We start from the raw sequence: 16,896 nt of genomic DNA on the forward strand, positions 1-16,896 counted from the left end.
CGTCTTTCTATCTATTACGAGTACCTACAGACGCATCGAAACCCCTCTTCCTCTGCACTCTCCTTATCCCCGCTCGGTTGCAGACTCACAGGTGCCCTCGATGCATTGTCTTCTCGGGGAAACACGTCTCTTGTCTTATCTTAAGCATGTGGTGGTCATCTGAAAGAGATCGCAGATGTAACGGGCGGACATGTCGTTAGATTTGGACAAGAGCTAATCAAGCCATCACCCAAGAAAAATCCACATCTCTGTAAACACGACATTACATACACCAAATGATGCGTGTGTTCTCAGGTCGACTGTTCTTGAAGGCCTCAAAGCATCGACTTGTCCTGCTATGCTACTACTTGGATGCTACTTTGACGGAAGATTACATGTGCAGTGAGGTCATGCCATCTCCAGACCAAACTATAGCCACACATTTGTGGGATCTCCACCATGCATGTGTGGGAACTCGCTTAGTCTTTAATGGCGTGAGGCCTTTTAGGACTGAGAGAAAGATTAACATGAGATGTCGAAGAAGCAGAACCAGAATCCAATTTCTTGCTTAAAGTGCATGTTTGAAGAGTATATTCTGAGTCCAATCTTGAGATCACATTCCTCAGCAGAGCATATCTTTCTCATCTTTGGTCCATTCCAAGAACAAGAACAAAGAAGGCAGGTGCTGATTCCCACTTCCTTCTTTTCCTTGCAATGCTCGCTTTGCCATCAATATCTAAGATCGACGATTTCATGTAATTAAGGCTGATTAGTATCACCAATAGGAAATTTACCGTTTATGATAACTATTAAATCCGTTCGTAGTGGTATTATCTATAATATAAAAATTCCTCTTTATTTGTCTCCTTCTCGGATCGGATCCGATGGTTAACAGATCCGGAAATGGATCAAATTTTCCTTTGATTTGTTGGATCGCCGGATCGGGTAGGGAAGTCGGATCCGTTTAGCGGCAAGCTCGGTATATGGTCTCGATGACGGCCGTTACATTCCTAACTTTCTTGACCGTTAGGGTTTAGGTAGAGCTTTTCTCGGATTGCTGCTGTGTCGCCTATGTTGATGGGTGTCATTGGCTTCTCCGTCGCTTCTCCTTCGCCCTCGGTCACCAAATTATATCACGATTTGCGGCATCTGAAGATAAATTCCGGGCGTTTTATGGCTTCGGCATTACCGGTGGAGCAAGTCGATCAGCCACCGAGTCGGTTGAGAGGTGATTCCTTCATACGCCTTCACCTCAGGCAGCTGTCTCCCTATCAGCCAATCTTGCCGTTCGAGGTGCAAAGCTGAAATCTTGCGTCGTTCTTTTAGCTGTTTTAGCGCTAGCTGAATGATAAATTTGGCATCTTTACTGTGATCATGCAGTGTTTGTTTTATTTTCCCAGAGAGAAGTGCAATGGCTTTTGTGTTCTTAGGTTACGTCAACTGTGTAGCAATACATGTATCGATTATCTCAAAGGAGCCTTTGGGACATTATATTTGCATTACCAGTTCAGATTTTATGGATTTGGAATTCTAAAATGGAGAGGAATCTTGGAGGAGTTAGCCACTGAGTGTTAGTTCTTGACACAGTATTATCAACAGATGTTAGAATGCACTTCCTTATGATAGATTTTGATGATTTTAAGAGAAAATATAAGAAGCTAGCATAGTGGGTCAGAGTCTTATATGTAATGTGTTCTCTCTAACTTTAGTACAATTGTGTCACAAAACTTTTGGAATTGTTTAACATATGTAACACTGGAAATATCTTTCTATTTTCAGGTATTATCTACACGCCTTGGAAGAAAACCTGAAGACATAATCAAGCTAGATGCTAATGAAAATCCATATGGTCCACCTCCAGAGGCAAGTTGGGTTTTCTCTTTTATCAGATCAAAGAACCAAAAACCAAATAAAAATGCACAGACGCCCCATTTTTGGTTCTTATGTATATTACTAGCTCGACCTTGCATGCAAGCACATAATCACTGGATTTCATTTGTCATATGTCCCTATCTTACTTTCACATGGTAATAATGTCATGCTAAACATTATTAGCAACAGCAACAGCCAAGCAGGCATCATATATTTGGATTGGACTACATGGCGCTTTTTTTGCTTTGGTTAGCTTTGTTAAGGCCAATGCAGCTGGTCAATTAAGGGCCAGCAGTTCCCTTTTTTCTAGTTTGTCTCTCTAGGTGTCCCATCTCTCCTAGCAGCATTGATCCGAATCAACTCACATCATGTTGTTTGTGTTTTTCTAGGGCTTCATCAATTGTGAAATATGTCAAAAAGGACACCTTCTGAATATTCATAACCAGTGTATCATTGAAAACTGTGAAAAAGCGAATATAAGTGATGAAAGAAGTGACAGAACTTCATGGATACACCTTTCTTTCTGTCTTAATACTTCCATTTCAAGGCTGGTAATTCTTATTGGTTATATTATAAATTTGAGGAATTGTCAACTTATATAGCATTCAAACTATGGTCACTATCTTCTGGTGCAGATGAGCTTATTTGCTGTTAACATAACCTTTAGTGCTCTCTGAATTATGAATTGTTATATGAATTTTTTTTAGAAAAGGAAGATACTATTGATTACGACGACTAAGATTGTCAAAAAGCTGTCATACTAACCCATAATTTAAAGGTAGCTGAAGCTTTGGGATCATTAAAGTTTCCTTATGTTTATCCTGACCCTGAGAGCCGCCATTTGCGTGCTGCTCTAGCTGAAGATTCAGGCCTTGAATCCGATTATATACTTGCTGGATGTGGTGCAGATGAGCTAATTGACTTGATCATGAGGTTAGAACTACATTGCCTTTGGTTTAGCCTTTGAACTGGGCCATTTCTTATATTTAAATATTTTTATTCTATATTGAAAGATCTATCAAGTGATATTATTCTGACAATGCCTCATCTTCGATAGATGTGTCCTTGATCCTGGTGATAAAATTGTGGATTGTCCTCCTACATTTACTATGTATGAGTTTGATGCAGCAGTCAATGGAGCACTGGTCATCAAGGGTACATTTTTAGTTGAACTTCAATAACCTTTTCATACATCTTAATTTTTAAGCATCATGTTCATTAAGTTTCATAATGCTTCATCTTTATGCTCTTGTTCTAGCATGTCTTATCCTGCACTATCAGAGACATTCTATCAATCATGATAAATATTTTAATCAAGTCACAACATGTTTTTACCTATTTACATACTAATTCCATGCAGTCCCAAGGCAGTCAGATTTTTCTTTGGATGTTCCACAAATTGTTGAAGTCGTGGAAAAGGAACAGCCAAAGTGTATTTTCCTTACATCTCCAAACAACCCTGATGGAAGGTATATTAGTATGCTCTTAATTTGTTTTCTTCTTTTCTCCTAGGGTAAGAATTTACAGAAGCATTTATGTAAAGGCTTCATACAGAGTTGTCTACATATTATGTATCTGAATCTACTTGGAACTTCTTATGTGAAGTGTGTCTAATCATGTATTCTCTTACATTGGTTATTATTTGGTTGCAATCATATTCCTTGTCCAGTATTATCAGCGATGAAGATCTCCTACAGATTCTCAATCTGCCAATCCTGGTTGTGCTGGATGAAGCATACATTGAATTCTCTGGATTGCAATCAAAGATGAAGTGGGTGAAGAATCATGAGAACTTGATTGTCCTCCGAACCTTTAGCAAACGAGCAGGTAAGGAATGTTCTATTCGTATGTTGTCATATCAATCTTAAGAGGCTTGCAAAAGAAATGAGCCTTAAAAGGGGCCTATGTGAGTTGTGAATTCTCCATTATCAGATGTCTATGAAAATCATTACTATGAATAATTGGTGAAATTTGGCCAAATGTAAGGGTAGAGTCAGAATGACTAACAAAGTAAAAGGAAAGGGCTCTTTTTCATATGCCAATTCTTGCTACAGTTAGGTGATGTAAGTCATATTAGTGGTGTAAGGAGATGTAAAAAAGACTTAAGAAGACTATCAGAAACTGTATAAGTGACTTGATTGCTTTTAGCTTTACAGGTGATATTGTGTTCACTTGTAAAGATACATGTAGCAGACCCCAAATTGTTGGGACCTACAGCAACTTGCTATTGTGTTGGTAGACATCCAAAGGCAAGTAGGGCAATTTGGTAGTTGCTAGATATTTCATGATTTCCTCTCTTTTTTTCCTTCTAGGATTTAAATGGTGTATCCCACTCCAAGACTTCCAACATTGTTGGCCATTGTAAGTGAAGGTCAGAGGCTTCTTCTAAATCCCGAGAAGACATGATCTGATGAAGTATTGGCGATGGATTATTTATGCATCCACAAGTGCTGATATAGAAGTGCATAATGCATGTAGTTTGTCCATGCAAGACAAGGAGCACATGATATAACACAGGACTTTGGAGAGGTAGCATAAGAAGAGAACAGCTGCGAGTAATCGATTAGTCAGCTGCTGATAATGATTTGCATGTACAGTAATGGAACCAACATATTGAACTCCCTTTTGATAGTGTACAGCAGTGATGAAATAAATGGTGGCTTTGCGGGATTTTTGTTCAGAATTCTTTTTGCATCTATTAGATCTGCTCGTATCTAAATGTCTTGCTTGGATTCTTATGACTGTTATAAAACTCCCACAAGCTGAACTTTTCTCCATCTTTTCCTTTCTGGCAAATGATGTGATATTTATTTTCTGGTTGGCGTTGAAACAGGTTTAGCTGGACTTCGTGTGGGCTATGGAGCATTTCCTCTTAGCATGATTGAATATTTATGGCGTGCAAAGCAACCTTATAATGTGTCCGTTGCAGCAGAAGTTTCTGCATGTGCGGCATTGCGAAACCCTGACTATCTGGAGGTGTATTTTTCTTGTGATTTTGTCATTGATCCTCTGCTTTAACTTTAACTAGTATGTGTTATTCTACCCTCTCTTTTCTTTTTCCAGAAAGTGAAAAATTCTCTGGTGCAAGAAAGGGAAAGATTGTTTAGTCTTCTGAAGGAAGTGCCCTACCTGAAGCCATATCCAAGCTATTCCAACTTCATTTTATGTGAGGTTACATCTGGAAAGGATGCTAAGAAACTTAAGGTAATTTATCTTGCAAATAATTTCCGAATGATCACTATGGATTCTTCATTATTTGCTTAAGTCTGCTCAATCCACATGCCACTTTTTTATTTTTTTGCAAAGGAAGAAACTTTTATTTACACAAAAACACGGCTACAAAAAGCACCCTCCTCATCTGAGGATTCAGTCTTACAAAACTCAAAATGTAAGCTTCCCTTCCACATAAAGGTGGAGTTGGTAGTTTGGACAAAATTTGCTAACCAATTAGCAGGTCTATTTGCATCCCTATATATACGACTGAAAGTAATTGACTGAAATGTTGAAGCTAAATCATGTATGTCCCTGACACAATTCAACATTTGCCAAGGGGAGTTCATAACTTTATTGATGGCTTCAATATCCATCCTTGAGTCGGATTCCATTTGGATACAAGAAAACCCAGCCTGTTTAGCAGCCCTTAGCCCTTCCAGGATTGCAATCGCCTCACTGTCAATATGCATAAAAAAAATGGTAAATTAAAGTTATCGCAATCATACATCTTACTTTCCTCAATTGGGCAAAATGGTTCATAAATCACAAATCATTCTCTTTTTTAGCTTTTACAGAATTTGTGGTAAAACAAATAATATTCTAAGTTGCTTATGATATAATTTTAAAATTTGTTGGCTTTATTAAATTCTTGATAATGCTGATTTTACATGATTCCATGAGGGATTTAGACAGGAATCAATGGTTTATTGTTGTTAAATGTTAATCAACTACTTTCTGAGAAGAGGGTTCTGTTTATTGTATTGGCCGATAGTGTTATTGTAAGGTTTTGGTCCATGTTATTTGAAATATATATTTCTTCTTTTAGATCAAGGTGGCTACAGTCAAAATTATGGAAATAACATTTCTATTTGTACAAGTAAGGTTGTCTATTGACTCTTTGGTTCAATTTAATTGCCTTGTATCTGCTTAGGTTGTCTCCGAAGTATGACATCAATTTCATCATTCAAATATCTTCTTAAAATGAGTGACATAGGCGAATATATACATATCTATGTTATAGATATGATTATATTTATGCAGGTATATATGTTATGTATACTTACAGATACACACATACGCGCATGGACAGTCAACATGCTTGGTCAAGTTCTATTATTCATGCTCAACCCAGCCACAAAACTGATGCAACCATGCTGCGAACATAGCATGTTTATCCTGCAGTTCTTTCTTGAACAATGCAAATGGCTAACTTCAGCTTGAATAAATTATCCAAAGAAGACCCAAGAAAACAATGGACAAATATTTCATGTTCTGGTGATATTATATTAATCATCAGAAGCAGTTGTAATATCGTGCATTAATGTTTGTTCGATACTAGGGTCTTCATTGTTCCAAGACAGAATTCTGAATCATGTGGATAAAGCTCCTAGAAAACAAGGTGCTATTCGAGTCTCTGTGTTGCTTGGACACATGAACTGAATCAAAATGATGATGCTCTAAAGTGGCACAGAGCATCATCACAAAAGTCATTCGAATTTCATGTGGACAAGTTCAATGTCACTCGTTAACAAATTCTTTCTTAAAATGATCTGATACCACAAAGGGTACATGATTTTATTTTTGCATTTCAATTAAAGAGTTGTTACATCTGAGAACTTTCTTTTGCAGGAAGATCTAGCGCAAATGGGTGTGATGATTCGGCACTACAATAAAAAGGAGCTAAAAGGCTATGTCCGTGTTACTGTTGGGAAGCCAGAGCATACAGATGCCCTGATGGAATGCCTTAATCTACTCCATTAATCAACTTCCTTGCCCAAAGATCTCCTCCATGCATCAAATCTTTTGCCTAATGACGAAGCGATACACAAAAAGACGTCTCATTGTCTGAGCTTAATTATCCTTCGAGTTGGTGCATCTATTCATCCTGCAAAGTGATTCATTTCAAGATGTTGTGGTCGTTGGTTTGTGTGCGTATGCATCATCATCATTGAAGTGGTGGACTGGATTCCCATGTTTCGTGCTCGAAGATATTCACTCTTTAGGAACTCCATATCCATCTTATCCTGTTTCATTGAGTGCATCTCAGCTCTTTTATTTATCATGATGTGACCTTTAATGGAAAGAGCAATGTTCAATTTCTGCTGATACAAGAGAAGTATCCAATTCATACTCTGTACCCAAAAAGGTACTACAGCAACAGCCAAAAAAACAAGAAGACACAAGAAGAACATTCATCTGTCCAAGTGAGTGTGATACTTCAATATTTCTTAGGTAAAAGTTATACATTCATGTATCCTCATGAATCTGACAAAGTATACTTCTGTCCAAGTGAGAGGCTTAGTTGATCAAGTCCTTCAATCTCTCATATACACTTGAAGCCTCCAATCCAATTCTGGAGCTAACAGCCTGCAAACAACAGAAATAGCAGCTCATAACATGCATTGCTCAACGTCGTAGGCTGACAGGAAAATGTATGAAATTTCAGACCGAGTTATGTCGATCTTAAATTTTAGATTAAGAAACACAAGTTATATGTTTTGAGGCATTCAGTCGGCCTTAATTTGAAGTTCTGAACCATCCAAACGAATGAAAACCTTGTGAGCAAACTACTATAAACAAAGGAACAAAAACAAAAGGGGGTTTCTGAGGACCTGTGAATGTATTGTGTGGTAGATCTTGTCGCCCACAATTGAGAAGTTGGCAGTAACCACTTCAGCGCCTTCTTCCTCGATGACATTGATCACCTCATGGAACATGAACCTCTTGTTTAGATCGCTTATCACGAGTATCTCCAAGTTCAGATCCTGGTGTCTTACTTCGATAATTGGTGATGCAAACCTCATTGTCGTATCACTTCTGACTGTGCTCGTCTGCATGAGCTTTCTCTGCTTCAGCCTTTCAATCCTTTCACGGAGTTTTTTTATGTAAGATGTGGCTTGATCGAAGTTGTCTTGTTGTGTTAATACATCCTGCAACATAGAATGATGGAAACAACATCTGAGAAAGGCACCACTCAAATCGGCAACTGCCCTCCTTCGAGGGCGTACAGAATGAAATAGAGGAGTATTTACTGGTAGATAATAGACGCAAGACGCTGACCTTTGAAATGGTTCTGTGTTCTTCGGGAATGATGGAGGAAAGCTTGAAGCACAAGTTCTTCATGTGCATTCTCCTATACTTCTCCGTTGTCTTCCTCTCCACCTTACTGTTTGCTCCCCCACCGCTACGACTCTTCATCATCTATCTCTTCCTGCACTTAACTCTCTCTCTCTCTCTCTCCAACTCTCCGCCAGCCAGCAGCAGGCCAAATGAAGCGAGAGAGAGAGCCTTTGTTGGCTTGAGGATGCTGCATGGCTCCTAGTAGATATATGGTAACAGAAGAGCCATGTTTCACGTGACCTTCACCAGCAGGAGGAAGGAGGAGAGAGAAACTTGCGGGTGGGAACGGATTCGAGAGGAAGGGGCTTGAGAAAGGAAGATGCATAATTGACCAGTTTCCCAACGCAAGGAGACAGTTCAACCTTTTCAACCAAAACGCTTACGCCGGCCATAATCCATTTCTATCTTGGACGAATTCATGGAAAAAACGCATTAGATATATATATATATCTAATGGATAATGACTTCTTATTTGTCTTAACAATGCTCCATTTTTATTTAATTCCTACCTATGATATCCTTGATTTGATAGTTCGTCATCTATCTCTTTTTTTTCTCCCTTTTCCTCTTTTATTCTATGGATCAATTTTTTTATAATATTTTTACCCTATATTATTGTGTTTTCAGTATATTATTTTTTCAATATCGTTGAAAATAGTATGACTATATTTAGAAATATATTTATATTTTAAATATATAATTAGAGAAATTAACTTCAGTGACTGTATTAAATATTATATTTTAAATATGCATTGAATACATATTACAATTGCTTGGTAAAATTATATTTCGAAATTCTATTGAATATTTTATAGAAGATTTATCTTTTTAATATTTATTCAAAAAGAATACATATTTTTTAAAAAAAATTAAATTAATAAGTAAATAAAACAAATAAATATATTAATCTTCTAAAAAATATAATATATAATATATAATAAATTGCAATAATCTTTAAAAATAAATAAATACAATTTTATCTTATAGAAAATATAAATCATGTTAGCTTCCCACTGTTAGGATCGGAGTGGCACTAAGAGGGGGGGGTGAATTAGTGCAGCGGATTAAAACTTCGGTTTTAGTAAAATCTTTCGTACGATAAGAACGGAACTTGAAAAGCTTAACTTGAAAGCGTATTCTTAAAGTTGCGCAGCAAAGGTAATGATGAAACAAAGCAAGTAAGAAGATTTGCAGTAATGTAAATGACAATAAGAAATGCAAACCAGAGATTACGCCGTTTTTAAAGTGGTTCGGTCAAGTGACCTACATCCACTTGCGAGGCCCCTCTTCGATGAGGCTTCCACCTTCCACTAGCAAATCTCTTGAAAGTGAAGGGTGAATACCCCTCTTACAACTTTTACAAGCTGTTCACTCTCTTACAGATTTTCAACAAGAAAAAAGGAGGTGAACACTAGCAAATTAAAAACAAGACAAGCTAACACTTTTCTAAGGCTTTTCTCTCAAACACTTGCTGCTCAAAAAGTTGTTCTCTCAGCTGAGATTTGAGGGGTATTTATAGGCCTCAAGAGGATTCAAATTTGGGCTTCAAAATTTGAATTCTCTTTGGGTTCCCGCTGCTGGAGGTGCCACCGCCCAGCCAAGCGGTGCCACCGCCTAGCCAGGAGGTGTCACCGCCCAGCTCTCGGGTGCTGGGCGGTGCCACCGCCTAGGCTAAATCAGCTCACTGGTTGGGCTCCAAACTTGGCCCAAACCAGTCCGAACTCGGGTCCAATTGGCCCCTACTTGGGTTATAGGATTAACACCTAATCCTAACCCTAATTAATATGCTAACTACGAATTTAAAGACATTTTCTAAGCTATTACAAAGTCCGTAAGTCAAGACTTCTTCCGGCGAGCTTCTGGCGAACTTCCGGCGGTCTTCCGATAAACTCTCGGAAATCATTCTGCGGACTCCCGGCAAGCTCCTAGACTTCACGATTTGATCTTGACGAGTTCCGATGAGCTTCTTCGGCAAGCTCCGATCTTTCTCGGCGAGCTTCGCGAACTTCCAACGAACCTTCCGGCGAGCTTCCGAAAAACCCTTCGGCAAGCTCCCTACTCATTCTCGGTTAGTTCCGGCAGCATTCCCGACGAACCTTCGGACTTCCGTCGAACTCTCGAACTCCCAACGAATCCTTCGCGCTTGACTCCGGCACTTTGTTTTGCTTTATGTCTTTGTCGTTATCGTAGTTAATCCTGCACACACAAGCAAACACTCTACTCCGATGTAGACAATTATTATAACGCAAATTGACATTCTATTGCCCGGCACGTCATTGGTTGGCGCTTCGTCCGATTCTTCGGTGCATCGTCCTCTCTTGCGGCTTGTTGCCCAATCGGCGGTTGACCTCCGCAACCCCGATATCCTTGGCGCAATTTCGCTCTCCTTGGCCCGATGCCCGACGCCCGAAGCCTTCTGCCATCCAATATCCTGACGTGATCTCCTCCGACGCAACGTCAATTCCTCCTGCGTTAATTGTCTAATCCTGATTGAGTAGACCTGTATCACTCAAAATGTAGTCAAACATTTAAACACAATCAATTAGTTTCATCATCAAAATCCGAGATTCAACAATCTCCCCCTTTTTGATGATGACAACTAATTGATGACTAACGGAGTTAACCTTAACTCCCCGGAGTTTAACTAAACTCCCCCTATCAATATACCATTGATAGAACACTTGGATTATCCCAAATCCAAGTAACATTCATCACATGTTATGAAAAATATTTAAACTATCATGCAAATATATAAAATATTTAATTCAATGCATGAAGTCATCAATATACTTCTCCCCCTATGTCATCAACAAAAAGGAGAAGTAGCTCTAGCTATTTTAAAAGATATGCAAGTTTTTGCAACATAAAGCTAGATTTTCATCACAACATATAAGCACAGAAGTATAGCAAGATTCTTAAGTTCAATCATGGCAATTCAACACTTGCTTCTTGTGTAAGATTGCACTTTGCTTTTCTTTGCAATGTGCATGATAGTATTTCTTTGTAATATTCAAAATAGCAAATTGTACATCATGCTAGCTAGCATATTAAAGATGTTCAAGACAGTAAGTTTTTCTTCTCTTTTGAGAAGTGTTATTTTTGCTTCCTTTACAAAGTGCAAGCTAGCAAAGTATTTGAAAAAGTGAGCAAGTTTTGTAACATACAAGCTAGTAAAAATTTGAAAAGCAAATACAAGATAGCTTTCTTGTTGAAGTGTGTAAGCTATCGATTCTTACTTCCTATTGCAATGTGCAGGTTGCAAGTCTTGCTTCTTGAGATGGGCAAAATAATGATGTTCAAGAAGACAACTTTTGCTTCTTGAAATAAGCAAGTTAGCAATCTTTGCTACTTAAGATAGGCAAGCAAGCAATCAAGTTTTTGCATCTTCTTGACTTGTGCAAGCAAGCTATCTCCCCCTTTGTCATTGTCAAAAAGAAGAGAAGACCCATTACATCAATTATGACAAAGGTAAGTATCAATCTTAATTGTGCATCATCATATTTTCAAATTAGAATATGCACATTTTCAAAAACCTTATATTCATTCATGCATGATATTGAATAAATCGATCAACATTATAAGGATATGATACATGATACTAAAATTTTTAACTATTTGTCAACATTTTGATCATGATACCAAATATTCATCATTTAGAGTATTCATGATACAAAACATTAAATCAATATTTATAATACATCATTTTAGCGACAACTCATAGTATTTTAAATCATGATTTACATCATATGTAATACATCACATCATAATTAGAAAGCACAAGTATTGCATATATCATTGCAAATCATAAATGTTTCATATCATGATGGTATCAATTTGTCAAATTATATCCTACCAAAAACTTATCCCCATTTGTATTTCATGCATAATTTCACTTCATCACATTAGGAGTATCAAGAGGAATTAATTGGGTGATGAGATTAATATTTCACGAATACATGGAATTGTATAAAAAATCATATCATAAGTGTTTCATACATTCATATCATCACATGAAGGAATATAAACAAAAATTAGTGATGAGATCTTACTTCATGAATACAATAAAATTCATATAGCATATCATGGTTTATTAGAATTAGTATTCCTTTTGGTGAATAGCAAAAAGAGTGGTAGGAGAGCAAGATCTCAATTCATACATATCAAATATTCAATCATCAAAATCATGAACCATCTAGAAAATTCTCCTCTTTAAATATTCAAAGAGAGAATCATGATGAACATTCTTGGTTTACATAAAGTTTCAAAACATAATTGTCAAGATTATGAATACTAAAAGACTATGAAACATTTCGACAAATCTCCTTGTAAATAGAAAAGAAAATGTTCATTCATAAAGGATTTCATGTTATGAATTTCAAGAGATCAAGATCATGATTTCAATAAAAAAATATTCAAATTTAAATTATCAAAATCATTATCAAAATCCAAGAGATTCACAAAGATGATACAAATGGATTCATCAAAATCAATAAGATTGAGCAAAATAATTTTCAAGAATGTTATCCTCTTTTCGATTATTTCAAAACATATGATTTTGTTTCATTTATACCAAATAAAAACATTTATCATGTTTAAAACCGAAAGAGTAAGATTTATTACAACAAAAATCAATAAGGTACTTTCATTATGGTAAAAATCAATGATCCATAAATCGTAAAAGATTCATCATCCATAATTTCGAAATTTATTAAGCATGATCATTATGCATGACACTAAAACATGGTTTCAAAATGTTTAATATTTTCATTGCACAATTTAATCATTATGCATCATCATATTTTCAAATTCGAACATGCACAATTTCAAAACTATATCTTTTATTTTTCATGCATGATACAAATAAATCAATCATCAATATCGGCATATCATACATGATATTCAAGCATTCATGATAAATCATTTTGGCAACATGATCATAGCTATTCAAATGATAGTATCTAAATGTCAAAATTCATTACATCCTATCATGCATGATCATTAACTTCTTATTTGAATTTCATGCATTATTTTGTTTCATCACATAAGGAATATCAAGAAGAGTTATTGGGTGATGAGATAAATATTTCATGAGTACAAGGAATTGCATGAAAATCATATCATGAAAAGATAATAATAGAAGACACGTTTTGTTTTGAAAAATCTCCTCTTAAATAATCAAGAAAAAATCTTAGGAGATCATGATATAGATAAAATTCATTCAATCTTAGAATAAGATATTAATTCAAGCATATAAAATTTCTCAATTCATTATGAATCATAAAAAGAATTGTGGTTCCGAAATATCATGATTCATTTAGAAAAATTTTCTCTTTAGTGCACGATAAGAAGAAATATAGCAATGATACCAATCATAATTCATTTGGATAATAGATGTTAAAAAGGAACATTGAGGATACAAGATGTGATTTTTATAGAGTAAATCTCAAGTTATAAATCTCGAAAAATCAAGATAAAGCTCATTCAAATTCAAATCATCAAATCAAAATCATTTTCAAGATATTCATAAAAAAATGATAAAATAGATTCATCAAACCAAGAATTTTCAAGAAAAATACTTTTATCTATTTAGTTGTTTCATATAAGTATGCCTTTGTCCTTTTTGTGCCAAAAATATATATATATATATATCATCAATCATTTAGGATCGAAAAACAAATTTCTTCATAACAACCATCAAGATCATTATGTATAACTTTTAAAATCTCATGCATAAAATGGTATTAAAACATTTAATATTTTCATTCCATCATTTTGCATTTTTATTGAACATAATTTTGAATGATTCTTATAGATAACTAAAACTTCTTTAGTTTTAATTTATATGATTAACTTTATCTTAGCATGCTCAAATTTTGTTCATATGTCAAAACCATACATCATGTTTGAAAACCAAAGACAAGGTTAAAAAAAAATCATCAAGCCTTCCATTCAAAAGTCATGCATCGTCATTGAAAATCAATATGAAAATCGTCAAAATACAAATTCTTGCTTCTCAATCACATATATAAGATTAATCTTACTAGGTGTATAAGCATTAGATTTATATCTAACATTTTACTGCATTAACATAACACATGCAATTTTCAAGAAAATTAATCCTAAACTAAATTAAAAATAACTCAAGAAAGTATTATGTAATATCGAAATAAATTAATGGGATCTTGATTACCTCATTGTTGAAAGAGGGTGAGGCATAGTTTGCCACCTCGCCTTTCTTGATTTTCTCCTCGTCTTCGGAAGAGCTCAATTCATCCCAACTTTTGTTCTTCTTGCGTTCAAAGCAAGTAGTTCCATTCTTTTTGCTTTTTAATTTTTGTTTCATTAGTAGTTTAAGTTCACCATCACTTGAGCTTATGCTCGAGTGGTCTTCATGTGTTCTATGTCCCAAATCCTTCCTATCATTTGGAAGGTTGTTCTCGAGTTTCTTTTTTGTCACATTGTTCATTTCGTAGGTCATTACAGACCCAATAAGTTCTTTGAGAGGGAATGTTTTAAGGTCCTTGGCCTCTTGAATGGCCGTAACTTTTGGATCCCAACTTTTTGGAAGGGATCTTAAGATTTTAGTGACTAGTTCAAAATTAGAAAAACTTTTACCAAGAGCTTTGAGTCCATTGATGACATCCGTGAACCGGGTGTACATGTCTCCGATGGACTCACTTGGTTTCATCCGGAAAAGTTCGTAAGAATGCATAAGAATATTGATTTTGGACTCTTTCACTCGGCTAGTGCCTTCATGAGTGACCTCTAGAGTTCTCCAAATATCAAAAGCCGAGTCACACATCGAAACACGATTAAATTCATTTTTGTCAAGTGCACAATATAAGGCATTCATAGCCTTTGCATTTAGAGAAAACATCTTCTTCTCCAAATCATTCCAATGGTTCATTGGGAGAGAAGACATTTCAAATCCATTTTCGACTATGTGCCATAAATTCAAATCCAAAGAAAGTAAGAAAACTCTCATTTGAGTTTTCCAACAAGTGTAGTCCGTCCCATTGAAAAAGGAGGACGAATGAGAGAATGACCCTCTTGAAAGCCATAAAGAGCCATTTCTATTTGGGTGTTAAACCAAAGTAGAAAACCGTGGCTCTGATACCAATTGTTAGGATCGGAGTGGCACTAAGAGGGGGGGGTGAATTAGTGCAGCGGATTAAAACTTCGGTTTTAGTAAAATCTTTCGTACGATAAGAACGGAACTTGAAAAGCTTAACTTGAAAGCGTATTCTTAAAGTTGCGCAGCAAAGGTAATGATGAAACAAAGCAAGTAAGAAGATTTGCAGTAATGTAAATGACAATAAGAAATGCAAACCAGAGATTACGCCGTTTTTAAAGTGGTTCGGTCAAGTGACCTACATCCACTTGCGAGGCCCCTCTTCGATGAGGCTTCCACCTTCCACTAGCAAATCTCTTGAAAGTGAAGGGTGAATACCCCTCTTACAACTTTTACAAGCGGTTCACTCTCTTACAGATTTTCAACAAGAAAGAAGGAGGTGAACACTAGCAAATTAAAAACAAGACAAGCTAACACTTTTCTAAGGCTTTTCTCTCAAACACTTGCTGCTCAAAAAGTTGTTCTCTCAGCTGAGATTTGAGGGGTATTTATAGGCCTCAAGAGAATTCAAATTTGGGCTTCAAAATTTGAATTCTCTTTGGGTTCCCGCTGCTGGAGGTGCCACCGCCCAGCCAAGCGGTGCCACCGCCCAGCCAGGAGGTGTCACCGCCCAGCTCTCGGGTGTTGGGCGGTGCCACCGCCTAGGCTAAATCAGCTCACTGGTTGGGCTCCAAACTTGGCCCAAACCAGTCCGAACTCGGGTCCAATTGGCCCCTACTTGGGTTATAGGATTAACACCTAATCCTAACCCTAATTAACATGCTAACTACGAATTTAAAGACATTTTCTAAGATATTACAAAGTCCGTAAGTCAAGACTTCTTCCGGCGAGCTTTTGGCGAACTTCCGGCGGTCTTCCGATAAACTCTCGGAAACCATTCTGCGGACTCCCGGCAAGCTCCTAGACTTCACGATTTGATCTTGGCGAGTTCCGATGAGCTTCTTCGGCAAGCTCCGATCTTTCTCGGCGAGCTTCGCGAACTTCCAACGAACCTTCCGGCGAGCTTCCGAAAAACCCTTCGGCAAGCTCCCTACTCATTCTCGGTTAGTTCCGGCAGCATTCCCGACGAACCTTCGGACTTCCGTCGAACTCTCGAACTCCCAACGAATCCTTCGCGCTTGACTCCGGCACTTTGTTTTGCTTTATGTCTTTGTCGTTATCGTAGTTAATCCTGCACACACAAGCAAACACTCTACTCCGATGTAGACAATTATTATAACGCAAATTGACATTCTATTGCCCGGCACGTCATTGGTTGGCGCTTCGTCCGATTCTTCGGTGCATCGTCCTCTCTTGCGGCTTGTTGCCCAATCGGCGGTTGACCTCCGCAACCCCGATATCCTTGGCGCAATTTCGCTCTCCTTGGCCCGATGCCCGACGCCCGAAGCCTTCTGCCATCCAATATCCTGACGTGATCTCCTCCGACGCAACGTCAATTCCTCCTGCGTTAATTGTCTAATCTTGATCGAGTAGACCTGTATCACTCAAAATGTAGTCCAATATTTAAACACAATCAATTAGTTTCATCATCAAAATCCGAGATTCAACACCCACTAAATTAATTTGGTATTCTTATACTT

General features: G+C 37.0%; 2 protein-coding genes across 2 annotated transcripts; one reads left to right on the forward strand and one right to left on the reverse strand.

Moving 5' to 3' along the window:
- Nucleotides 1–986: 986 nt before the first annotated feature.
- Nucleotides 987–7,188, forward strand: LOC103982821 (histidinol-phosphate aminotransferase, chloroplastic). Its single transcript, XM_065178303.1, has 9 exons — nt 987–1,272; nt 1,759–1,846; nt 2,634–2,784; nt 2,909–3,006; nt 3,212–3,320; nt 3,521–3,678; nt 4,685–4,827; nt 4,915–5,055; nt 6,694–7,188. Exons 1-9 carry the CDS (start codon nt 1,051–1,053, stop codon nt 6,823–6,825), a joined length of 1,242 nt encoding a protein of 413 aa, XP_065034375.1. The 5' UTR covers nt 987–1,050; the 3' UTR covers nt 6,826–7,188.
- A 106-nt stretch (nt 7,189–7,294) lies between these two features.
- Nucleotides 7,295–8,483, reverse strand: LOC135666694 (transcription factor bHLH162-like). The gene is made up of 3 exons (XM_065178314.1): nt 8,125–8,483; nt 7,677–7,994; nt 7,295–7,431 (listed from the first exon to the last, which is right to left on the reverse strand). The coding sequence occupies exons 1-3, from the start codon at nt 8,263–8,265 to the stop codon at nt 7,363–7,365; spliced, it is 528 nt and encodes a 175-aa protein (XP_065034386.1). The 5' UTR covers nt 8,266–8,483; the 3' UTR covers nt 7,295–7,362.
- Between the last annotated feature and the right edge of the window lie 8,413 nt (nt 8,484–16,896).

Source organism: Musa acuminata, chromosome BXJ1-4 (genome assembly GCF_036884655.1).
Source record: "Musa acuminata AAA Group cultivar baxijiao chromosome BXJ1-4, Cavendish_Baxijiao_AAA, whole genome shotgun sequence".
Lineage (NCBI taxonomy): Eukaryota > Viridiplantae > Streptophyta > Magnoliopsida > Zingiberales > Musaceae > Musa > Musa acuminata.